Here is a 26709-nt window from a genome sequence, read left to right as displayed (position 1 = left end):
TGATTTATCTCAATTAATAAACCGGCTAAAAATCCCAACGATAAAGCAGCTAACACAGGCACTGTGGAAAGATATGTTTTTATATCTTGCATTGTTCGTAAGTTCTCCTTCTCAATCGTGATGGATATATTATATGGTCAACTACATCCGTAGTTTATGAGTAACTGCAAACAGATATTTGCACAAGTTGGTTTTTTTTTTTTTAACAGAACATGAACATGTGATAGTAATCAAGTAGTACTGTCAATAAATAGACATCTTATAGATCCGTGTATATAGTCTATTCATGAAATCAAATGGGAATCAAGGCAGATAAATGTGGAAAAGAAAATTGATTTTTTTTTTTAATATGAAATATTGAATAAAAATACTCACGATTAAAAGGGATGTAGCACAGCTTGGTAGCGCGTTTGTTTTGGGTACAAAATGTCGCAAGTTCAAATCCTGTCATCCCTACCTAGTATTCTTTCTTTTTTTTTATAAAAGAAAAGAAAAAAAAATCGAGTGATTTTAATTCAAAGAAACATCAATAATCGGTGATTGAGGCATACCACATGCAAAAATGTTTTAAGAGTCAAAAAGGTCCTTCTTTGCAAAAAAAAAAAGCGCTCTTAGTTCAGTTTGGTAGAACTCAAGTCTCCGAAACCTGATGTCGTAGGTTCAAATCCTACAGAGCATGATTTTGCTTTTTTTTCCGATCTTCTTGTCACTTAAACTGAAAAAGCTAATGGAATCTGATCCTTCAGAATCAGTAGGAGACCCCTTCATAATATGGTCCTAAATCAAATATCCAATTGATCACCATGTCGATACTGTAAATATGCAGCTACAAATAATCCAGCCAAAGTTATAGGAATTAGACCTAACACAATTCCGGATAACAAAACTTCAATCATATTTTTTTTTATTAAAAAAGAATAGGTAAGGATTAATAGCTAATCTACATAGTACCTCAAATTGACTTGGAATCTCAATCCCTATTGAGGGTTTTATTTTATTTCAAATAAGTCGTATACTGCTTAACCCAATGAATAGGACTAAGGTGAAAATAAGCAAAGCTAATAAAAAACCAAAATAACTAATTATAGTAAGCATGGAAGAGATCGATGAAAAAAAGCAATGATTGATACGTACTTTTGTCAGGAAATTACCTCAATTTTTTTATCTAGGAGCAGAAAAAAGAGTTGAAATAACTAAATACAAAGTTAGAATGGAATATCTAACAATTGTTAATTGTTATGAACAAACATAGAGAGAATAGACAATAAAAAGGTATTCTGTTATAAAAAAAGTGAAGATGAAATCTCCCACTCATAAATAAAATAAATACCAATTGTGTAGTAATTTTACAATTTATCCTACGTAATAGTCTAATACCAAGTATTAGATGAATGAATTTGACAATGATTCTGATTAAATCACCTTACATTATCTCTACTAGTCTTTAGAACGAAAAAAAATTTTGCTACAGCCAAGCATAGTAAAAACACTGTACACTATAAATGTATTCACTTTTTCCATATGCCCCTTTAATTTTAAGGGCAGGTTTTTCTAGTAAAACCTAAAATCCTTTTCTTGTAAAAGAACTTCTAAAGGAAAATAGGAATAGAATAACATAGTTACAATTCGATCAAGATAATTTCCACTATTCATCGATTTCTTTTTATTGATAAGAGGAATAACACTTCGGTCGTTGACACTTCGAAGTGCTATCTATAGAAGTCATTAAGCTCATATAGTATTATAAACACACAATATAAATAACATAATAACAAAATAGAAAAAGAAAAAGTATAATATTTTCAATCAGTTGTATTTATAATGAATGATACTCCTTAATCTTCTTAAAACGACATGCGTGTATTCGAGTGATAAAGTAACCTATGGAAGTGAGAGCCATTACAATTATTAATGCTCAAATGAAATTAATTTCCCCATAATCCGTATATCCAATTGTTGCAATATAGAGACAGGGTTCCTTCCGGAAGCTATTATTAAATTGAAATATGCGAGATTCTCTCATTTCTGTTCAGTTAAAAAAAAAATGTTTGAATTAAGTTGATCAAACAGGGCTAGAGTAACTGGCAGCTAGCAAGATGGTTCTATCCTGCTCTCTTTTAATGTTAAGCAAAATTATATTGCTATGTTAGAAGCAGGCTAGCTATACTTAGTATACTTCAAATATACCCTTGGTATCATATTGACAATCAAGAAAAGATTGTAGAAGATATCAATAGTTTACCATTTCCTGAACTCTTTCTTTCATGGGATCAATTTACCCTTGATTTTACAATAATATAGGGAGCTTAGCATGTCTAGGAATACGGGAGAACGTGCTTTTGCTGACATTATTACTAGTATTCGATACTGGGTTATCCACAGCATTACTATACCTTCTCTATTCATTGCAGGTTGGTTATTTGTCACTACGGGTTTAGCTTATGATGTATTCGGGAGCCCTCGGCCAAATGAGTATTTCACAGAAAGGCAACAAGAGGTTCCATTAGTCACTGGCCATTTTGATTCATTAGAGCAACTTGATGAATTTACAAGATCTAGTTTTTAGGAGGTATTAATGACTATAGATAGAACCTATCCGATTTTTATAGTTAGATGGTTGGCCATTCACGGGCTAGCTATACCTATGGTTTTTTTCTTGGGATCAATATCAGCAATGCAGTTCATACAGCGATAAACTTTTTATAAACTAAATCACGGAGCTATTTATGACACAATCAAACCCGAATGAACAAAATGTTGAATTGAATCATACCAGCCTCTATTGGGGGTTGTTACTTATTTTTGTACTTGCTGTTCTATTCTCTAATTACTTTTTCAATTAGGAGCAGTGAGAATATTTTTTCTTGCCCAATTTCATTTATTGAGATATAATCTAACATGAAAACTTAAAGTAAATATTAAAAGAGTTTATAGAAATGACTGATACCATCGGAAGGATCCCTCTTTGGTTGATAGGCCTTTTTGCAGGCATTCTCATTATTGGTTTAATAGGTTTTTTTTTTTACAGTTCTTATATGGGATTAGGGTCTTCCTTATAAGAAAGTATCAAAAAGAATTTGAGATCGCCCTAAAAGAAAGAGCATATAGAACCAATTCTAAATCGTCCAGTATAGAAAACTAAAAAAGAAAAATAAGACCTTACCGTTCTTTGAATACAAAGAACGGTAAGGTCTTATTTTTCTTTTTTCATTTAAAATTTATTTTTTCATTTTAAATTTATTGAAATATTTTTTTTTTAATCAATTAATGCTACATTTCTAGAATGCAATCTAAATTCATTTAGAAGAAATTTAGTTAATGTTGCGAAAGAGCATTAACTATATATAATAGTTCTATAAAGTTAGAACTCTATATTATATTTTTAAATTGTCAATTTATATCGTAGATTTATAAATCTATTATATTTTTTTTAAGGTTTTATAAAACGTTTTATTCAAACGTTCGTTTTGTGAAAGAGGTCCTATTTGCTCGATGGACATACCTTTGCTGCAAAAAAAAAAAGAACCTTTTGATTACTGCAAGTCTTTTTTAGGAAGGAAGAAGAGTCGATATTATTGCTGGTAGTAGAATATTACTGGGGGAGAATCGGGAACCTAGCAAAAAAAAAATCCAAATTTTTCGCAGACCTATAGTTTCTCCTACAGAACTGTAGTTTGTAATGTTTTTGCACTATCATTTTCCCCTCGCAAAACTATATTCCTTGCCTTGCGATGGTCCAGGACAGGTATATTGTTTGGCCTATTAGAATCCAATGTTGTGGGATTCCATGGTGAAAACCATTCCGCAGGCCGACGGTTAGTGCTACGATCCTCACGATCACGAGCAAAATCATGAATAAAATGAGCAAAACTACTATCATGGGCATCAGCATCGTCATGAACAAACAATGTATCTAATGTATCTGAAAAACTGAGTCCTTCTATGCTGATTTCATCGATAAGACCAAACTCTACTTCTTGCTCTGGTGTCATATAAATATCTCATTCTAATAGATAACAAATTAGTTCGAAATCTTGCTTTGTTGTTCTTAAATAAGTTTGTGCAACATACGAACGCAAAAAACCCAGATACTCTGAATCGAAGCTTGATTCTATTGAAGTGGCACGATGATCATAAGGAGATATATGGGGTTGGTGGATCATAATTGATGCATTTTGGGTCATTACCCATTTAGTAAACGTCCCCCCGTGTAGAAGGAAAGCTCCCATTGAAGCATTTAACCCGATGCCTATTGTAAATACATCCCTTGTTACGTATTGCATAATATCATAAACAGCGACTCCCTGTACCATTCCTCCACCTCAACAGTGAAGAAGAAACATAAAATCCTTTGTTTGATCTTCTTGATTTAAATAAATCATACTTTTCATGATTTGATCAGCCAGTTATTTTTCGAGTGTTCTAGCTAGGATAATATATCTACCAAAAAATAATCGGTGATATAATTCGACCCAGTTTGCTTCCTCCTCTTTGGGCCCTTGATAGGGCACTTTCAGCACATTTACTACGTCCATGCTCAACTACTCTCTTTTTTACTCTTTCTCATTTAAAGAAGCCAAAAACAAAAAAACAGAGAATTTTTGTTTTTGTCATTCTTTTCATAAAAATCGATTTAAACGATTTTTTGTTACAAAAAAATGCGGATATGGGACCTTCATAAAGCTCGGAGGAAACCCACTAAAAACCTTTTCTACGCTATTTTTTTATCTCACTTTACAACATAATAAGTTAAATTACTTTTACCACACTATTCCTATTTGATACAATATGAAAACAAATAACAAGGTTATTGGATTTGCACCAATGGAAATCGGAAATGGTTTTTTGCTAGAAAACATTCTTACTATTTCTTTTCTTTTAGTTTTCCAATGTGAATTTGAAAATTGATAGAATTCTTATTCTGTAAATGGATAAAATTCTTATTCTGTAAATGAATTACAGATGTACTATAAATACATTTACATTTTTTGTAGTACATTTAGAATAAAAGATATAATATGTTATAATCGACATAAGTTTTTTTCTATTATATATTTACGTTTGGAATAATAGAAAAATATAATGTATTATAAATACATTATTTATAGTATAAATTTATACTATAAAAAGGTAAAAACCTCTACATAATTGAAAAAATTACAACCTTCCAAATAGGAATTGGCCAATCCATGAGTATACCACAAAGTCACAAAAGTATAGCTAGCCTGTGAACGGCCAACCATCTAACTGTAAAAATCGGATAGGTTCTATCTATAGTCATTAATACCTCCTAAAAACTAGATCTTGTAAATTCATCAAGCTGCTCTAATGAATACCACTTGTAAATAATCCTAGGAACATTACAGGTATAGGTACCACTATAGGTACTAAGGAAACAAGAACGACAACTACTAATTCGTCAGCTAATATATTTCCAAAAAGTCAAAAACTAAGTGATAGAGGTTTTGTAAAATCTTCTAATATGTTAATTGGTAAAAGTATTGGGGTTGGTTGAATATATTTACCAAAATAGCCTAAACCCTTCTTTTTAAAACCTACATAAAAATAAGCTACTGATGTGAGCAAAGCTAGAGCTACTATGGTATTAATATCATTTGTAGGTGCGGCTAATTCCCCATGAGGTAATTTAATAATTCCCCAAGGAAAAAGAGCACCTGCCCAGTTAGAAACAAAGATAAATAGAAACATAGTCCCTATAAAAGGAACCCAGGGACCATATTCTTCTTTGCCAATTTGAGTTCTACCCAAGTCCTGAACAAATTTGAGAACATATTCCAAAAAAATTTGTGCTCCGTTCGGAATGATTTGTGGGTCTCGAACAGCTAGAGTAGCTGAACCTAATAAGACAGCAATTACAATCCAGGAAGTTATAAGTACCTGTGCATGAACTTGAAACCCCCCTATTTGCCAATAAAAATGCTGACCTACTTCCACATCGGATATCTCGTAGAAATAATTCAACATGTTAAAGTAGACAAAAATATGCACAGTTTTTTTTTAAAAATGGCACCTAAAAGGGAGGTCATATGAGCTCAAAAAAAGCCTTTGAAGTTGCAAAATTGAGGATTGGACAGGTGCAGCTGAGAGAATACAAAAATTACGAAAAACCTGTGCACCAAAATTAGAAAATAACCACACCACTTCAAAGAGCATGAACAATTAACCCAAATAAAAAAAAATTGCACCAAAAAAGGAGCAAAATTGAGCAAGTTATGAGCCTCCAAAGTTGACTAAAACATCCAAACCATTCAATGGAGAGGGGTGTAAAAGTTTTCAAAAAATGTTGACTAGGTGTTGACTTAGTGTTGACTATGCAAAAAAAATTCTAACAGTGCAAAAAAATGTCAGGTGGCATTGACTAGGCACTTGCGGGTGACATGGCAGGTGACTGGACTTGCTGGTGATGCGGTAGGTAGAGGTGGGCTATGTGGCCTACTGATGTGGCAAGAAGGTTGGCTATCAGGTGATGTGGCGATTAGTGGGCCTGCAGATGGGACATCCACCGACAGTCTGCTGATCGACAATCAGAAGTGTGTCGGCGACGACCAGAGGGTCGGGGCTTGGCAGTGGCAGTCGAAGCGGTAGCGCTGGGGCCCGGAGAGTCGACGATGGTAGCTTCAAGCAGCGGGCTGGAGCGACAGGGCTAGTTGCCAGAGCTACTGTGGGCAGCGTGCTAGAGTTGAGGCCAGATGTCGGAGTTGTTGTGGGGGGCATGCTAGAGTAGAGGGCAGTGGAACCGGGCAAGAGGCCAGGCCGAATGGAGGAAACGGTGACCAATGAACGGTGGGGGCCCAGAAAAGTGTGCCATCAGGGCTTCTCAGGTGGTGAGCCTGCACGAGTCTACAGCTACATAAAAAGTACAGTGGGGCAGGGGGGGTTCTACGGACCCCCAAACAATTTTTTATTTTTTTAAATAAAACCCCTTTTTTCGAAAAAAAATGCCCCCTTTTTTTTAAAAAACCTGGAAAAAAAATTTCAAAATATTTTCTTTTTTTGAGATCTGAAAATTTTGTACCATACCGCCCGAATTGGGCAAAAAATTCCTCCAACACCCAAAATTTGACTTTCGCCAAAATAGGTCGAGTTTATACTTGATTTTTATGGAAATGGCCTCTCGGATGCAATGGTGAGGTCGAAAACTCTCTAAGATGCCTCCAAAAAATGTAGTTCCTCAGATCCAAAAATAGAAGCCTTCCAAGATGTCTCCAAAAACTAATCAATGAAGCCCCAATGGCTTTGATACCGTGTGAGATTTTGCCAATATCAAGGGCACAATGAAAAACATAAAGAGAGAGAATAGAATGACAAGAACAAAAAGTATTCTCATGAATATACAAATGATCAATTGGATTAACCAATATAATGAAAGTGGGCATGCTTATATAGGCAAGGCCATATAGATATACGAGCACACAATCATGACATGTGGCTCAATGAGAAACAAGGGTAGGTAAGAAATACTAGGGGTAGGTAGGAGTAATAATATAATATTCCACAAGAGGTGGATAACCCACTGAATGTGGAGTGTAATAGCAAAATAAGACCACAAAAGGTGGAATTTCTCCTACAAGCTATAGCCCTATGTGCACACTTCCCTACGTGTCTCATATCCAAACTATGAAGAGATGCATTATCCTAAGTTAACTTAAGTTTAATAATATCCATGATGAATATTTATTTACACCAACAAAAATTTTCCCTCTAGTGCATGAAGTTTTACCACTATTAGTCCTACCTACACTATTCTCGTTAAATGAAGCATTATAATTAAGGCTTCCCAAGGTTTAATTACTGAGAAGATGGAGCATAATTTGGGTGACCTCTTTAATGAGGATAATGTTAATTCTTTCCATCCTAATCATGTCCCTATCTATCCAATTGATGAATCTCATGGTGAACAAGAAGAATCTTTAACTAGAGTTTCCATAGATCAACTTTTAAAATTGGACAATCAATTTGATAACTTTCAACAATGGATGTCCCAAGAATGCCCTATTAGTGAATTTCTTCAATTAATTGAAGGCCTTAAATGCATGATTCAAAGGGATAAGAATGGAATTAATATATTGTGTGGCATTTCTCATATTGGTGATTCTAATGTCATTCCTATCAAGATTTGTGCTAAGAACTTAGTTTATTCACAACCTTCGAATCAAATCAATTCCTCTATTTCTTTGACCACTCCTATGGCTAGTATTCCTACTTTCACTTCAAACATCATGGCTACATCAACTCAAAATGTCATTCCTACAACCATTGGTCATGGGGGCAATCAATCTTATTCATTTAATCCTCCATCTTTACCTATGTCTTCCTTAAGTATTCCTATTATCCCTCAACCAATCAATGTGACATAAGGGGGCAATTCATTCAACAATTTTATTCATCCTTTAAGTGTCCCTTTTCCTACTCAATCATCACCTATACATACTTATCATAATATCCCACCACCTTATTCTCAATCCATACCTTCCATCAATAACATCACACCACCTTCTCAATCAACCATGTCTAACATCAATTCCTCTACCAAAGCGACCATTAATGATCTTGCTCAAACTATGTCTTCCTTACAACAACAAATTGCTTCCATGAGTCAATCCAAGTTTAGTGTCCACACAAATAATGTCGTGAGCCCACTTTCTCTTGATATTGTTAAAGTTGTCTAGCCTAAGAATGTTGAGGTCCCTCAATTAGAACTTTATAATGGAAAAGGCGATCCTCTCACACATGTTAAAACATTTCAAACCTTGTGTATTCATTTTACTTATGATCAAAGAATGCTTGAAAAATTGTTTACAAGAACTTTAAGAGATAAGGCTTTACAATGGTGTTTCTCTTTGCCTTCTTATTCTATCACTTATTTTCAACAATTAACAAATGCTTTTATTCAACAATTTCAAAACAACATTGGTCCTACAATCACTTTGACTGATGTAATGCATTGTGAACAAGGTGTTAAAGAAAAAATAACTGATTTCATTGGTAGATATAAGCATTTGTGTGCTCAAATTTCTTTTCCTATACCTGATAATGATATTCAAAGAATTTTCATTTCTAATTTGCAAAAAGATATTAGGGAAAATCTTATTTTGTTTAAGTTTACTTCCTTTTTGCAGTTGTGCGCAACACTCCACAATTATCAATTAGCTACGAGTCAAATGGAGAAATCTACTCCTATGGCTCAGAGTGATAAGGGGGAACCATTTGTTAAGTTCAAACCAACAAAAAGCTTCATCAAGTTCAATAATACAATCCACAACAACAATGTGAATGCTACAATGGGTGTGCCTCCTATTTCTAAATTCTTTAAAAGAGAAAGACAATTTACTCCTTTGAATGAGTCTTTACATAGTATTATGTCTCAGTTATTACAAAGAAATGTGATCAAATTTCCTCCTATCAAACCAGTTGACCAATCTAAGCTTGTATCCCCTTATTTTGATAGCAATTCCTTTTGTGAATTTCATCAGCAGCCTGGTCATTATACTAAGAAATATTTTGTATTGAAAAGTAAGATTCAAGATTTGTTTGATAAAAATACTATATCCATGGCAGGTGTGAATGATAAGGGAAACAAATTAGTAACTCCTCCTAATCAAAATCTTAAGATTTTTACTAATCCTTTGCCTTCTCATACCTCTAACGTGATTGAGACTGAACATACCTCTTTCTCTCCTTTTGATCTTACTACCATAGCTCTGAATTTGGTGAACATGGTAGAGAAACAAGAGACACATAAGGATCCTTCTATTACATTCAACCCTAGTGAGACCATTATAGCACTCGATGGACCTTTATACATAGTTGTGAAGGTTAGGGACATACCTTGCCATGGTGCTCTTGTTGATCCCTCTTACATGGTTAATATCATCATTGAGGTGTATCTCTTCACTTTATGATTGCTTAAACTGATCTACGATGACTCTAATGTGGTTGTGAAGTTATTTGATGGATTTTGTTGTCCTGCCACTAGTTCTATCACCCTTCCTATTGAAGTTCACACTAAATCTATGGATGTCAACTTTTTTATCATTCCCTCTTTTGAACAATTGTGTGTGTTGTTGGGCTACCCTTGGCTATCTTCCATGAAGGATAATGCTTTTCCTATTCATAAGTGTTTGAAATTTCCTCACAATGGAGAAATCATAACCATGAACCATGGCTTATTTCGCCCATCCGAAAGAAGTACTAGTGTTCCTATTGATCTCTTTTGGCCTAAGCAATTTCAATCTCTTCCACAAAGGAGCGATGCTCTTTTTCAATATTATAAAAAATGGAAAAAAGATATGATCTTATACTTGAGTCAACCTAGATCCCCAACACTTGACATTCCCATCCTTCTTGAATATGAGATCCTTCCCCTAATAGATAGGAATAATCTTCCTCCTAAGAAAAATATTCAACTTATTCCTATGGATGTGACTAGGCCTTCTCCTAAGAAAAACAACAATATTCCTCCTAAGGCTAGACCTGTACCACCTCTCCATGATGCACCTGGTCTCCTTCCTACACCTAATATTCCTCCTTTATATGGTGCAGTTCCACCTCCTCTCTCTTATAGAGATAAGAGGACTGCATCTCCTCTTGTCCAGCCTAAATGACCTCAACTGAAGCCTACAACTATCAAAGAGGAGATTGTTCCTCCTCTCATAAATATTCCTCCTCCTTCTCAGTCTTACGCTAAGACTCGCCGAAATCGTTGTGTGAGAGACCACCAACGAAGGCATCTTTCTCAAGCTTGTGAAGTTGTTCCTCAAACCATTCAATCTCCCAAGACTCCAATAGTTGATATGGTTCCATTTTCTCCTAAGAAAAATATTGAACCTACATCTCCAAATCATAAGTTGCACAAAACATGTGATTGTTTTACTCCTATTCATGTTCGTGCTCCTCTTTCTATAAATATTGATGAAGAAATGAGTAAAAATGTTATTCATGATGGCAACACAACTCCTAATTCTTCTGATAGTGATTATGAATATGTTGATGGGAACAAGCATTTATCAACTAAATTTTCATAAACCCTAATCCTAGCTCCGAGAATTGAACAAAGTGACTTACCACATGAGTATAGTAGATGTTTAGATCTTGTGATAGCTCCATCTAATGTGCTCATTGTCGCTCCTCTTGAATGTTTCTCGCCTTCCCAAAATAGTGATCAGCAAGATCTAGAGGTGAATGTCATGCTAGATTAGCAATATTAGCACTGTAGGTCTTCTCTCTCTCTCCTTTCTTGCTCTTTTGTGACTATTCTTCTATGTGTATCCTTGTTTTTCTAGTTTTTCCATCAATATCTACTAGAGGAAGATGCAAAGCATTGAGATCTCCTTTGGTCTCTTTCATGTTGACTCAAAAGACATCCTCTATTCCCTTTCTTCCAAGGTAGTGTCCTTTATTTGGAGAATGACAATTATTATATTCACATATACATATATAATATGCATGAGTTATCATACGACATACTCACCCAAGTAAAGTGAAACTACCTCATGTTTTGTGTTCATTATCCTTGGGTTTATTCCTTGACTAGGGGCTAAATCCTTGTGATAACGTGCTCCCTCTCTTTTCTCTCTCTTGGGTGTATCCTACCTTAAATAAATCGCTCTCGATAAGGCGTGCACGGTTGCTTTAACATGGGGGAATACACTCCGCTCATATTTTCCTTTTCGATACTTAGAATCATTTAGTGAACTCAGATTTACTTTATAATTTTGGTATCTTTTTTGTGACTCATAGTGAGGGGAAATTTTCTACTTGTATTCATGGTTTTCCCTTCTTGATATTCCCTTTTACTTTGTCAATCGATGTTGTAAGATCCTTAGTCCACTGGGGGCTTTGTGCATCTTTGTGCATCTTGCCTCCTTGATGTGGTGGAAGTCTTTCAATCTTGTTTCCTTGTACTTTATCAATAGTATTGGCATACACTTATACTCCTGCTAAAGTGGGGTCTAAATGTAGTCTCATAAAATTGTGACCCTTGCAATTTGCGACCACGTTAGGGTCTTTATGTTTTTTATTTGAATCCCCAAGCTGGATCAGAGAACTGAGACTTGCTCAGCCCTTAGAAACTGAACTTGTTCTACCCTCTGCACTGCCTGAACCTTCTTCATGTCTTGAGACAAGGGCAGGACAACCTAGGTGTGGCGCCCATATCCTCCTAGGATAGGGGTGTGGTGCCCTTTTCCTTGCCCTATTTTGGGACCCCCTCTATCCGATCTTTGCATTGGACTTTGCATAAAGTGGGAAAACTTTCCATTGTTAGTCTATGATGAAAAATTAGTCAATTAACTCTATTTGACAAGTATATATGTCGCATGTGTCCTTCCCATTTGCATAGGTGAAAAGTGGGATAAGTGGGAATACATGAGATCACGCATTTGAGAATTCAAGAGCATTTGAGCATTCAAGCATTCCTTTCCAGCATTGAGCATTTTCAAGTCTCCCTCCAAGGCTAAGTGTTTCATTCAAGTCAAGGATTCAACCATTGAAGAGGAGATCCCTTTCAACATTCAATTCTATACAAGAAAATCTACATACATTCTACCTACAACCTCTCTTGAGGTGAATTATATTTCAGTCTTTCATTTACATTTACTTGCAAGTACTTTCTTTCATCATTTGGTTAATTCCAAAATTGGGGCTTGACCTAAAGGCAAACCCCCAATCCCAACCCGTTTTCCTCTCTTTTATGTGTGTAGGTTTTAGGTGCGTAGCTGTGTTTGCAAATTTGGACTCCAATTGCAGAGGCATAAAAGCCCTTTTTGTTTTGCAGATTTTTTGGACAACTTTTCCTCAAATTCGCAAGGCAACTTCATCTCGACATATTATAGCTAGATTCAGGTGCACAACTTCATCTCACACTCCTATCTTGAATTATAATCATTTCTTTGCTACTTTTACACTTAGTTCTATTACGCATAATTCAATCATCTTCCATTCTAAAAGAGGGGTTAGCTTGTCATTTATATCCCATGATCAATTCATTTAGTAATCAATTTCTTCCCTAAGAGTTTGGATCTAGTGAATTTCCCTCTCTTTTAAATGTAATGTGGATAAAGTGTTTGAAGGGAAATCCGTAGTGGAACTTTCATCTCTCCTTGGAGGGAAGAAAAATTTTCCTCTTGATCTCTCCATCATTCACCTTTTTCACCATTACAGTTGTATAATAGATCTAATCTCTATCTTTCCAAAATTTATATAGTAGTTATACTTCTTAGGTAAGGATTCTATATTTTTATGAATACCATTAGATATATCTACTCTATATCGAATATATTTCTCAAGCCCATTCCTAAAGTTCGATATAAGATTAGTTTTTTATGAATTCATTTTTCTTGTGTTTTTATTCGTTGAGTGGGTATTAAGAATTGTTGATTTTAATTAATCTTTTATGGAGTTGGGAGTTTTTTTTCATGTGATATGGTTGAGAGGTTTATGGTGTTTCCATTGTTTTCTATTTTAGGGATATTTTTTGTGAGGAGAATTGGTTGGAAATTTTATAGAATTTTTTATGAGGATTTTGAATTGGATTTTTGGTGGAGATTTGTAAGGGAGGATTTGAGGATTGGATTGTTGGCTTTGGTTTGGATGTGAATTATTTTTTATTTTTATAACTGAATTTATATTAGATTACTTTGGCTGGAGATTGTCTACAACTTTAATCTTCTTCAATTTCACCCCTACTTGCTCTTATTTGAGGTAGGCTTTCTATGATTTTCTCTTGTTTATTTGAAATTGAAATCAAATTAATGGTTTTCAATTTTTTTTAATCTATATCTTACTTCTATAATCAATTCTATAAATGAGGTTGTATAGTTTTTTATTTGATTGTTTGAAAAAAGTGATTTTCCCTTCACTGTTGCATAGTTTTAAACAGACACTTTTAGATATTGAAATCTTCTATTATCAAAATGTTTCTTTTTTTATTGTTTTAATGCATTTATAGACATTATACTAATACTTATGAAATGGGTCTTGATCCTAATTTTTAAATTGAATCATTTAATAAGTCTATTGATTGGTCAAAGTTTTATTTTTTTCTGAAAACCCTAGTTTTTGCACAAGGGTGCAAAACAAGCCTACAAGGGTGCAAGTCAGACCTATAAGGGAAAAAATATTACTAGGGTTAAATTAAGTCCTAAAAGGATGCAAATAAATCTTTAATGTGCGTAGGTGGTGGGGTTTGAGTCATTTCAGTTCTTTTTGGGTTTTGGGTGTCTCCCAAAAGCTCTAGAGGTTGGGTAATGGGTTTTTGTCCCATTTATCAATAAAATTATAATCATATGGTCTGTATTAGATTTATTTTTGGATTTATATGGTTTCTTTACTATATTTTTGTGTTATCATGGTATTCCTCTATTGGATTGAGGCCTATGTGCTCTATTGTTGAGATATTGACATTGATGCTTTGTGGAAGCAATGTTGTTTTAGATATCTGTTCTAAGACTTAATTGAATCAAATTATGATGTTAATTTTATGATGATCCATATTTGAATCAAATTATTATGTTAATTTTATGATGATCCATGTTACATCTTATTCTTATGCTTTGTTTTAGGTAGGCATAGTGTCATAAGGGAGAGTGGCTCTCCATGTTGGTCGAGATCCTAAGTGATTGCCAGGAAAACCCATTAGGGGAATTTTTTTAACAAGTGATAACATTAGTTAATGTTCATAGGGGTTTGGGTATCATTAAATATTAATCAAGATAATGGCAACTCCCCACCCATGGCCTCGAGCGCTCATTTAGACTCAGGATGAGATTGGGAAGGCCTAGAATGGCAAGATCAACTGCCTTGTCCTCACAAAAGGTATGTTGGTTCCACATGAGTCTTGTATGAGGGGCTGGGGTTGGCAGATACTACTAGGATAACCCAAGATGGGGGCCAAGGTCTATGAATACTACCAAGATAACTCATACTAAGGCTATGTGATGACACTCTTCCCTTGTGAGCACTAGTGTCCTACCATTGTGTTGCATCTTGTAAGTCCTCTAGAGTTGTCCTTATTGAGTTATCCTTGTTATGTTGTGCATCTTGTGTATTCCTCAGTTGTTGTTATTATCCTATGGATGCAAGTAGTGAGCTTGTATTCCTTTAACCCTTTCTTGTGTAAATGTGGGCCATATGTCTATCTCCAAGCATGGGGGTGGACCTTCGGGCTCCACATGGTTAGGTGGTAGTTGCCTACTTCCATCAAGTGTTTTGGATCTGTTCATTACATGGATTGGATTTTCTTCTCACTCATGATTCTTATGTTAGAAATAGTTTTCTTTGTAGATTGGAGGTAGATTCATACATTATTTATATTGTTGCTATGTTATATGGATATCAAATAATTTCATATATGCTTATGAGGCGAATGATATGAACAATAATGTAATTATGATATAATCTAATTAAAATTATTATGGCTTGTTGAAATGATGTTAGTGTATAATCTGGATAGAATATGTGTTATTTATTTACTGTTCAAAGGAATTTTAGGAACACTTGCATTTGGGTCCTAAAATGAACTTAGACTTAAAGATAAAATGAATGCAATTAGTTCTTATCATAGTGTATTTGAATGGAAATGAATCTTTCAGCATATGTTAATTTTCTCATTAATGCTCATTTCATAATGAATGGTTAAGTTGGTAACTATGTTAGATATTGTTTCCGTTCATGCTTCCATGAGCTGTTTAGTAACAATGTTAAGGAACCTTAGAGGATGGTTTGGTTTTATTTCTTTCTTCTTGTGCATTTGAGTTCATATTGTTATATTTAATAGATTTTTTCTTTAGAATACCTTTTATGATGTTTAAAAAAATTAAATTCTCTTCTTAGTTGAGTTAGTTAGGTTGGATCCTTTAGGGTTCTTTGGTGGGGCATACCATAATAAATAATAATATCGATTTAAACCTTTTTTTTTCAAATCCATATCAATATAATGTATCAATATCTTCCAATGTATGTAACATTTTATAGATATTTAAGAATTTTGAATGGAGACTGGAGGGGGAGGGAAAGGTGAGAGCGGTGTTGGGGTTCCTGTTAGTGGAGATGTTGTGGGAGGCGAAGATGACCCAGATCCAGATGATTGGTGGGGGTTTTTCGGTGGTCCAAGCCCTATGTTTTGGCTTGTTGCATGCTTGGATTGGTGTGGGGATGTGGCCTCTTTTTGCAGTTACCCATTCTTCGATCCTTGGTGGTGGGTGCCCATTGCAGTTGAGATTTGTGGTTTCTGCTCTACGAGGTCTTCTCTCAGCATGTGGCAATGGGTGCCCATTTTAGTCATGACTAGTGTTGGTTGTTATGTAGGTTTTGCGCTTAGCGTGTGGATTGACCCTATCTATGTGTTGTGGAAGGGAGTTGCTTATATCGATGGGGGACTCTTGCTTCCTTGGCAAGCTTCTCTCCTAGTCAGCATTTTGGCTTTGTTTGGGCCCTAGTGATTGTTGCTTCCCCTATCAGAGGAGTGGTCGGGTTTTTTGTTTGGTTCATAGCTCTGCGTTTTTTGGCTAACTTGTTCATTTTGTGGGCTTTCACCATCCCGCCTTTGGTTTTTCCCTCTACATTTTCTTCAGAGTTGTCCTCCCTTTCTATAGAGGTGGATGAGATTGTGTGGAAAAATCCTAGGGTTTGGGTGTTTTGGAGACTTCCATCCTCTTTCACTGTGGTAATCCTATTAAATATGTATCCTATTGAGGTGGAGACACTTTTTGTGGGTAGAGATGGTTGCTCCTTTTTGGTGGAGTTGTTTTTGGGCAGTGGCTTCTCTATTTTAGGGTGGCTTTGGATTTGGTTTCTCCCTTAGTGGGTTACTGTCTTTATTTTGGAGGTGGAGAAGTTTTTGGCCTACTTGAGGCTTGTTACTTTGGGGTGGACCCTCTATGCTTTTGTTGCTTATTCTTTGGTGAGGGTTTCTTCTATTCCTCTGGCCCAGTCTATTGGAACCCTGTTTGTGGTGTCATTCTCTCCTATGGAGGTGGAGAGGCTGCATGTGATTTGGGTTGTGAGGAAGATGGTTGGGTAGTTGATCTTCTCTCTTTTTTGGCCTATTGAGGTGGTTTTCTCTCCTATTGAGGTGGAGAGATAGTGTAAGGGAGGTTTTTGGCTATTGGTGTTGCTGGTTGAGGGATCCTATTAAAACCCTCTTTTTTCTTTTTGTAGTTGGTTGTGGATGCCTGATCTGCACCCCATGTCCTAGATTATACCTTTAGGACTTGATGTTGTTATTTGGGTTTTATCTGGTTGTGGGAGCCTTGTAAAACCCACTTTGTCGGATACTAGTAGTACCCTGTTAGGTTGTGGGAGCCTCTTAAAACCCACTCTCATGGTTGAGGGAGCCTTGAATAAACCTCAGTATTTTTCTTTTATCATGGATAGGCTATATGTTGGTAGTTTTAAAGGGCCTAGTTTGGCTAGTTTGTGTTTTTGGTTAGGCTTAGGTTTCGTTGTTGGTGAGTTGGAGTCTTTGTTAACATGAAAACTATGACTTTTGGTTGGGCGTGCCAGATAAACCCTTTTCGTCTATTTATTAGATCTATAAGGTGGTTTAGATATGTTGTTGTGGCCAACCTAGTTTGTATTGTCTTTCTTTTGTGTTTGGTTGGTGGTAGTTTTGTTTAGGATGCTCTATGCCACAAGAGATATAATGTTTAATCCTTATTGGATGACTATGGCTTTGCTATTGTTTATCTTTGTTGTATCTGTCTGGAATGTCCCTTTCTTGGTTCTAGATCCGTGAAAAATATGAGGGTTTTAGATCCCTTCAAAACCTATTGTATGGAGTTTCTGGTCCCCTTAAAACCTGTTTATCCTAATCAAAAACATTTTATAGATATTTTTTTTTAACTCATATAGATAATAATATTAAATAAATAAATAATCTCATATCATTCCTTTCCATGATACTATCAATTCAAAAGTCATATTCAACTCCATGAAGAACAAACTAGTAAAAATATCATTAAATTGAGGCTATGCAAAGGTACAAAAGGCTTTGAAGATTTCCGGGTGGAGAAAATGGTTGCAATGGAATCAAAGGTCATAAATAATTGTGTGCAAGACACACATCACGTGAAGAAGATGTGATAATATAGGATACAAACTTCGCTAAAAACTTTATGGCTACTAATGGAAATCTAGGGTCTGTCTCTCACATTCTTAAGGTTGCTAATTCTCTTCAAGTTATTGGTTTGTGTAATTTTTTATGTAAGAAATGGGCAGCAATCATGTGAGAGACCGCATAGGGATATGAATAAAGTATATTTGAAAGTAGTTTGGGGGGGCATTTTCTTATTAATGTCTTGATTAATTTATTGTCCACTATTTATGTTTGAAGTTTGTGTAATTTCTCTTGAGCTACACTTATATTTGCAAAGAGATTGTTTTTATATTATTAGCATCTTAAATCCTATGCTGGAAGCATGGAATAGTGGCCTTAGGAGATCGGAAGTTTCGAATAGTCATAGCTATCAATAAAGCTAGAAGAAGATAAATCTAATAGGTCTCATAAATTACCATCAACCCCTAAAAAAAAGATATTATATCATTAAAGGGCCCTTGGTCTACTGATGAAATTGAATGGTTCTTAATTAGCCCACCAAGGATCCTATCTTGCCAAGTTGAAGGCTTTGGGCATTATAAGAGATGAAGCCATGATCATACCCAAAGAATTTTTTGTAGAATGGATACCCTCATTCCTTGACTCTGGTTTGAAAAGGTTCAAGCTAAAGGTTCGTGCTCTTGTACTGGGTAGCTACATGACTTTGTCAATGATGTAGCATCTTTTGGTCAAAAAAAAAAATAATAATTCCATGATTGGATGATGAATCAAACTTCCAACAAGAATGAAAATGAAGAAATTAAACTCAATCATAATGAAACAATTAGAAAAGCAATTTACTTATCCAAGAATAAAGACTTTCAATCCATAACTATAATAAAAAAAAAACAAATCAATTCAACTAACAAAGCCTTAATCATTGCAACAAGAACACCATGAATCTTCATTTGATTATTAAAATTCCATAAAAAAGAAAATAAACCAAATCTTGATTCTCTTGACCCCTCTCATTCCTACAGCCTAGAATTAACTTACCAATTATATTCACTCTTTTGAAGGTATTATTGCAGAAGTCAATCCTAATTACATATATTTATTATTTTATTTTGTTCTAGCTATCCCGCGAATCCATTTCTAAATCTAATTCTACACCCATAAGATACATGGGGTTACAAAAATATCCCAATTTTGTTTCATTAGGTGGGTCAACGAGGATGGTATTTTGCTAAGATATTCCTGCAAAATCTGGAATCCAATGATGGATACATTAAGGAAGAGGAAGGTCACTGGTGCCGGAATTTGTATTATAATCTAGCGAGGTTCCAGGACGAACAATGCAGACGCTGACATTTCATCAGGGCAGTTTGAAGCCATTGAAGACGTGAAAACCGACGAGCTTGAGATGACATCAGGAGGAATGCGCTGGCTATACACAGCGACAGGCAAACCAAGAGGAACAAATGGCAATTCAGCTAGCCATTTCAATATCTTTGTCACCTCTCTCATTTTTGGCCTTGACGCAGGGTCTGGATGAGAGCACAACAATCCCACCAACAACATTCTCTCCATTTCCTTCTCGTTAAATTGTCCGCCCAGTTTCTCATCCGCAGCACATAAAATCTTTCCGCGTGCGTATAAATCCCAAACCCATTCTACCAGTCTGCAGTTATGTTCATTAAGACAGAGGTCAACGGGCCGCCTTCCGCAGGCAATTTCCAGAGTCACTGCCCCAAAGCTGTACATGTCCGCCTCTGGACTTGCCTTCCCTGTTATGACGCTCTCGGGCACTAAATACCCAAGTGTGCCCGCAACCGCAGGTGTATGTGAAGATGGATGATGATGCTCTACCATTCTTGCCAAACCAAAGCCCCCAGCTTGGCATTAAAATTGGAATCCAACATTACGTTGCTTGCCTTAATGTCTCGGTGCACAACAAGTTGGTCCCATTGCTCATGGAGATAAAGAATAGAGAAGCTACGTCACAGGCAATATTATACCTTCGGTTACAATCAAGAACACCATTCTTCTCCCCAAAGAAATAATTATCCAGACTACTATTAGGAAGGTATTCATAGACCAGTAGTAACTCGCCCTTTCGATGGCACCATCCTAAAAGCTGCACAAGATTGCGGTGTCTCAGCCTACTCATTATTGTAACCTCAGAAACATACTCCTTTCTTCCTTGACTTGAACCTGGGGATACTTTCTTTATAGCCACCACATCCTTTGTGCCGGGCAGAATGCCCTTGTAGACACCCCCGCAGCCTCCTTGCCCAGGTTTTCCACTCTCGCTGAAGTTTCTTGTCGCAGTACAGAGTACCGCATAAGAGAACTTTCGGGGGGCCTGAGATAACCATTGGTCCAGCTCCACATCGCTCTCTTCAGTTGCCTCACCACCGGGTTTACTTTTTCTGAAATACCGCCACCAGCCAATGAATACGAAACCGCATATGGCGAGAGCACTGCAGATGATGACTACTATCAATATAACCCAGAAATAACACTTTTTTTTCTCGCTGTTTCTGGGATTTCGAGAGGAAGAGGTATTTACATTGGGAGAGCTGGTTGGAGTTGCAACAGCTGATAATTCCCAGGAATACTGACAAGAGAAATCCCAGGCGTTCACAGTATGTGTCTTTGAGGAAACTCCTGCTGAAACCGATAGGCCAACCTTGATGTTTTCTGGAAGAAAGTCCCGCAGATCTATATCATAAATTAAGATTGGGGTTGGAGGCTTAGAAATGCTAACACCATTAGGGTTACACAGAGGAACACTTGCAGCCTCTTTGCCGACCCATCATAATATACCCACGCGTCCCATCTCTTTTCATTGTTGAGACTTTCATCACATAGAGTAGAATTTGCAGCTATGCTTGTCACCGATACGTTTACTTTGGAAAAAATATCATTGACGTCAACACCTACATGGTTCTCATCTGGATCCAAACCATTCTGGTAAGTGTCAAATTCGACAGCAACCATCTGATAGAATGATCCCTTATAAGTTGTGGCGTTAAAGAGGCCGATGCCTCCTCCTGTAGCGTCCAACGGCTGTTCCAAGTCGAAAGGCGCCATGAAGAAGGCAAGTCCGTCTCCAAAACCCCTTTGAATATTATTACCCTTCCCTATAATGAATTGAAAGTGGGTAGAGAAGTTGGCCTGAGCTTGAGAGGAGTTGTCCCAAAGCGGAACCGATTTATTGTAAGACGCCCAGCCTAAGCTACTGTTTAGGTTCCCTGTTGCTTCATTCTTGGTCAGTTGTATGAGCTTGTCTCCTTGAAAGTATGCATCATTTTCGATTTTAAAATTCTTGCTGGGAGGGAATGCAAAGCTGAGGTTTCCTGCATGTGATATAAAAAGAAGAGAAGCAGCAACACAGGAGAAGAAGAGAAGGGAAGAAGGGGCATGACAGAGCTCGGCAATTCTCTGGATTGCAGGCTTATTTTTGGATGACATGAATTGTATCTCATTTATAGAATTGCTCGGGCAAAAAACCGTCCAATTCCATTGTCACATACGAGCATAAGAGATCTTACGTTTATTATTAGAGATAGAGTCATTGACCAACTTTATTGGTGATCAACAAATTTAAAAATCTTGGGGTTCCATGAATTGTATCTCATATATTGAATCGATCGGACAGGTTGCACAGACAAATACGAGCAAAAAGAGATCTTACCTTTGTTATTAGGGATGGAATCTTTGACCCGCATGATTGGTGGCCAACAAATTTAAGAATCTTGGCATGCCATGCATCGTATCTCATATATTGATTCGGCTGGAAGGAGTGGGATTGGTTATTTCTCTAAAAAAATTGTAATAGAGTATTTATACAACTTGGAAGCAAGGACAGTGATTCGGATTAATGAATAGATATAACGACTAGAGTTAGTGAGAGGTTTACGTGTGACGACTGCAAATATCTGAACCACACGAAATTTTAAGAGAAAAAAGAAAGTTGTATTAATGAAAAGAGATAACAACTAGAGTAAAAAACCGTGCTCAAGGATCTCTTGCGTATTGCAATGTAAGCCACACAAAATTTTAAGAGAAAAAAGAAAGTTGTATTAATGCAATACAATTTTAATAACTAAATAATAACAACATTTATTAATTTTTATTATATAAATTATTTATTGTAAAGTGAAAATAAATCTTTTATTTTTTATTTTTTAAATTTTAGAATTTTTATGTTTTAAAGTATATTATTAGTAAGAATTTTGAATATATTTATTTAAAAAAATTTACAATGATAGTAAATAAATTTATGATATAAGTTAGATAAGTATCTTGATAAATATCTTATGTTGAATTTAGTTACAATTATAATAAAAAATTAGTTATATATATTAAGTACATAATTCTTTCAATAGTATTAAAACTCTGTGAATTTTTTTTAATTTAATAAGTATATCTATTATTTTATTTTATGTCATATATTAACTTATGAATTACGAACCTATTCTTTTATAGTATAAGTAAAGATGTGTTTCTTAAAAGGGTCATTTTTTTTAGCAAGACCTAAAAACTTAGCTAAAATTTCAAAGAAAAGGCCGACAATAAATGGACTTCTATTGAAGATGGAAATCCACAATACGAATCAATGGCAAAAATCTTACAAAATATGAGATCTACAACACATCGATAACATAAATAAATACACATAAAATATTTCCTTCTAAGAAATTAATTGTCTCATTCTCCAAAAAGAGACCCTAAATGTTCGTGTACAAATCTATTGTATATATTAATGACTTCTCTATCCTTTCGTTAAAAAATTGCATGTGTTCTTTCTCTAGGACCCTCACATTCCTCTAAGATCTTCCTATTCAACATATTGTCATGCAACATGCATATGTTGGCCATAGATTTTTTTATAATTATCCTACTAAGTTGAATAACATTATTTAGGGAAGACATCAACTTATCTCGAGCTTCTTTTGTAATTGCCCTTGTCACTCTACGAGGTTGGTGATATCAAAAAACATTAATTTAAAATTCCTTATATTCTCTCATTCCTTGTATGAAAATCTAACCATGATCTTATCTTTAGACTTCTCACCTTAAATTTATTTTTGTAGAAAAGATATTCTCTCATCTAGTTTTTCATTTCCATTAATAAACCACTTTAATTTAATATGTTGCAGACATAAATGATTTTCCAAGGTAGTTGTAGACATCTATTTCTGTCCACTTAATTAAATGAATTTGAATTGTTTTAATTATCATTTATCCAACCATTAATTAAATTAAGATTTAATTAATGTATCATTTCTTATATTCAGCTATTAATCAAATTTAATATTTGATTAATTAACCTTTCTTTTATTAATTGAATAAATCCTATTTATTTGATTAAATCCCCTTTCCACATTTAATTAAATTTACATTTAATAAAATTCATCTTCTGATAGAAATAAATCAATATTTTTTTATAAATTACCCTCCCACTTATATTTCCCTACAAATTTTGTTGATGTGTAGCTAGGTCGGATCCCTTCTAGGGCGGGCCTAGTACACAAAATGCTAAGTGGCCTGTCAGCCTTAGCATTTTGATATTTTACTTTATTATGTAAACCCTATTTGGGTTAGGCCCTATTTGGGCGATGGGTGTAACTTTTATGATATATGTAACTTGTGATGACATGATAGGTCAAGACCTATTCATGTAACAAGTAAATACATTTAAATTATATTGTAACTTCTTGCCAAAATGCTCAAGGCTGACCAAGGGTTATTGTGTGTATGATCTCCTATATATGAAAGGAGACTTGAGGATCTCAAAGAAATCATTGACACAAGTGATTCTATCTCATGCGAACCATCTCTGATCAGCAATAACCATCTTCAGCAACATATATTTACACTAGGGCATTTATTTATGACAACGAATTTGTGCAAGGAGGAGAAAACATGTTCTAAGGCTTAGTGAATCTAATTTAGCACATCCAAACCTACCTAAACTCTGTCGAATTTCTGTTCATGCGAAGCGAATCCACTCAAGGCCAAGAAAACACCAATTCATCATGAACGAAGACATTGTTGGCCTACCGACCTTGATTCAGACTGGGTAAAGCACCTTAGGTCTACCAAATTCAGTCTCAATTTGGCTGACAATAACTGTGATCGACATACACATTCAATCCTTTATCTTCAAATAAGTTCGCTCTTGTTGTTGTGTGCCCTAAAGGGGTTAATGTTTGTAATTTGCTACTATGTTTATTCTAATCAGATCTGAGATCTTTGGTTGCTAGGTTTTTCCTCCAAGAGGGAGGTTTTTCGAGGGTACATGTGTGTTATGCGTATGGTTTAATTTATATTTTTATTTTCTATTCTATACTACTAATCTGATTGCTAAAACTAACAAATGCAAGTTGCACCCATTAATTGAAATAAATCAATTTATTTTAATTAAAAATCCTATTTTCTCCCACTTGTATTCTCCTACAAGATCCAATTGCATACTAATAATTCTTCTAGAACCTCCTAAATCCCACTTAATTAAATCAAGTCCTATCCTAAACATTGTCACATTCCTAAGCAAAAATGAGTCACTTCTCAAACCCCCACAGTCTTCAACAACCATTAAAGGCTTTGTGTCTCCAACAAGCTAACCTCCAAAGTCATCAATAACCATTAATGGTTAACTCAAACTCCACCCTGGGTTAGAGACTTTCCATCTAACTTAACCATTCTTTAACTCATGGGTTTCTTCAACCATTCATTGCTTTGACCATGGTTATCTAGTTAACCCTTGCACAAGAATTTATCCTTTGGATAAAAGGATTATCCATTAACTCAACCCTAACCTTACACTCTAGGGTGACCACCGTGTCTTCTCGGGTATTTAATGCCTCTTCTCTCTCCTCTCAAGCCTCATGTTGACACTTGTCAACATGAGATTTAGTTGAAAATCATCACATGGATTGAAGATCCTTCAATCCTAGCCCTTCTTAAGCCAATTCAATCTTGGCCATCCAATTGACTAGTTCTTCTATAAATGGCTCACATTAGTCATTTAGAAGCATTGTAGTAATTAATAATCATGTTTAGCATATCATACTAGTAGTTTATCATCTTCATGCTAGTTTAAATATCATCTTAATCCCATCATCTTAGACCATATCATAGCTAGTTTCATATCAATATCATGCCAATCTAAGTAGAATTTACATTTAGATCTTTTTATTATCTGACCGCCTTAAAATTTTATCCTCTCTGTCTAACAAAATACTCAACGCCAGACCGAGAACCTTTGCGTGACAAAGAAGTTTAATGTCTTCTATGTGTTTTGTTCCTCTATCCATCTAAGACCCAGTAAAGCAGATAATCAGATGGCCAATCTCTGTTAGCCTCTACCTGCCCTCCTTGTCTTATGTTGTGTTTCTTCTTTTCCTTTATTCTCATATGCAGCAAGCCTTAGGTTTGACCTATATCTAAAGGACAGTGGAGGAGATACGCTGTAGCTTACCACAAATCAAGAATCAGGGAGTCAAACCCACAGATACAGCTGGGCGGTTTATAGTAAATCGATTCCGCTATGGGATAGTTCCTCTCATGCTCTGGCAAATTTTAATACGCATTTCCAATTCATTATTGACATAAACAATGATTATACTGATACCAATGGAGATGGACTTGCGCTCTTCTTGTCACCTTTCGAGTTGGAGGAACCAGAGTACGCTTATGGCCGGTATCTTGGCCTGTTTAATGGCACAACTTATAATGGATCATTCTATCAGATGGTCGCTGTGGAGTTTGACACTTTCAACAATGAATGGGATCCGGATGACAATCATGTGGAGATGGACGCCAATGACGTTTTCTCAGAGTATAATATTTCGCTCGGCCACCCCAGTGTATCGGATTGCTGCTCTTGATGGTGGTAATGCTTAACTGCTCACCTTCTTTCTGAAACATATGCCAACTTAGCACCGGCTATTCACCGCCACTGGAAACTTCTACTATCTTTAGCAAACTCTTTGCCAACTGTTATTTGCCCCTTTACAAAATGGCATCTCATCATCGAATGTAATCTAATTCTGACATGTTACGCACTAAAAGTTTATAAACTGCCTTTTTGTTGATAACTGATGCTGCTCTAGCATGCAGTTAGATTAAATTAGTTAATAGTTTTTTGTTTTATTTATGCAAATAAAGCATGTACTCCAACATGCATTAATCTTTAGGACTATTTTTAGTATTTTTTTTGCATGAGTTTGTTTTTTAGTAAATAAAGCATGTTGTGCATGCACTTATTGTATTCTTAATTTAGGGAGTAGTTTGCTTTTTTTAGTTTGAGAGCCTTAGTAGCTTTCCATGCAAAGCTAGGAATATATTTAGAACTGCAGTTATTATTTATTCTTCTAGACTGCAAATTCTTTATATATACAACTTTTATGTAATTTTTTAATTAAGCTTCAATAAAGATATTGGTGTTTTTCTTCTCTTTGCTATTATTGTTTGCTAATCAGTTGGTTCAGAGAGGATAGGTCAGGTTCAAAATTCTACAAGTGGTATCAAAGCAGGTAAAATTGTTTTGGGTTAAAGTTTTATTGTTGGAATTTCACCAAAGTTAATTATGTCGAATTCTAACCATATACCCATTTTAGAATTTGATGGGAATGATTATG

At 35.4% G+C, this 26709-nt stretch overlaps 3 protein-coding genes, 1 non-coding gene and 1 pseudogene across 4 annotated transcripts; 2 read left to right on the top strand and 3 right to left on the bottom strand.

The window, feature by feature from the left end:
* The first annotated feature begins 605 nt into the window (after positions 1 to 605).
* Positions 606 to 679, top strand: TRNAR-CCG (transfer RNA arginine (anticodon CCG)). The gene has a single exon. It is a non-coding gene; the product is annotated as a tRNA-Arg (tRNA).
* A 2980-nt stretch (positions 680 to 3659) lies between these two features.
* Positions 3660 to 5985, bottom strand: LOC131079777 (ATP synthase subunit a, chloroplastic-like; annotated as a pseudogene).
* Positions 5986 to 19387: 13402 nt separating this feature from the next.
* On the bottom strand, positions 19388 to 19927 carry LOC131079775 (L-type lectin-domain containing receptor kinase VIII.1-like). Its single transcript, XM_058017820.2, has one exon. It carries the CDS (start codon positions 19925 to 19927, stop codon positions 19388 to 19390), a length of 540 nt encoding a protein of 179 aa, XP_057873803.1.
* Positions 19928 to 19976: 49 nt separating this feature from the next.
* Positions 19977 to 21532, bottom strand: LOC131075454 (L-type lectin-domain containing receptor kinase IX.1-like). The gene is made up of 2 exons (XM_059221058.1): positions 20840 to 21532; positions 19977 to 20675 (listed from the first exon to the last, which is right to left on the bottom strand). Exons 1-2 carry the CDS (start codon positions 21530 to 21532, stop codon positions 19977 to 19979), a joined length of 1392 nt encoding a protein of 463 aa, XP_059077041.1.
* Positions 21533 to 23682: 2150 nt separating this feature from the next.
* On the top strand, positions 23683 to 25956 carry LOC131876212 (L-type lectin-domain containing receptor kinase IX.1-like). Its single transcript, XM_059221057.1, has 2 exons — positions 23683 to 23706; positions 25543 to 25956. The coding sequence occupies exons 1-2, from the start codon at positions 23683 to 23685 to the stop codon at positions 25954 to 25956; spliced, it is 438 nt and encodes a 145-aa protein (XP_059077040.1).
* Positions 25957 to 26709: the final 753 nt, after the last annotated feature.

The sequence above is a fragment of the Cryptomeria japonica genome, chromosome 5 (assembly GCF_030272615.1).
Source record: "Cryptomeria japonica chromosome 5, Sugi_1.0, whole genome shotgun sequence".
NCBI classification, from domain to species: domain Eukaryota; kingdom Viridiplantae; phylum Streptophyta; class Pinopsida; order Cupressales; family Cupressaceae; genus Cryptomeria; species Cryptomeria japonica.
Note: the sequence above shows the minus strand (reverse complement) of the source record. Positions and strands in the feature narration are given on the sequence as shown.

Excerpts from the sequence above, each read along its gene's own strand:
- LOC131079775 (XM_058017820.2), bottom strand. The coding sequence starts at position 19,927 with ATGGTAGAGCATCATCATCCATCTTCACATACACCTGCGGTTGCGGGC.
- LOC131075454 (XM_059221058.1), bottom strand. The coding sequence starts at position 21,532 with ATGTCATCCAAAAATAAGCCTGCAATCCAGAGAATTGCCGAGCTCTGT. Across the intron at positions 20,676-20,839 it reads GGCTGCAAGTGTTCCTCTGT|TATTCCTGGGAATTATCAGC; the intron begins GTAACCCTAATG and ends TTCTCTTGTCAG.
- LOC131876212 (XM_059221057.1), top strand. The coding sequence starts at position 23,683 with ATGGGTGTAACTTTTATGATATAT. Across the intron at positions 23,707-25,542 it reads GTGTAACTTTTATGATATAT|CTTACCACAAATCAAGAATC; the intron begins GTAACTTGTGAT and ends GATACGCTGTAG.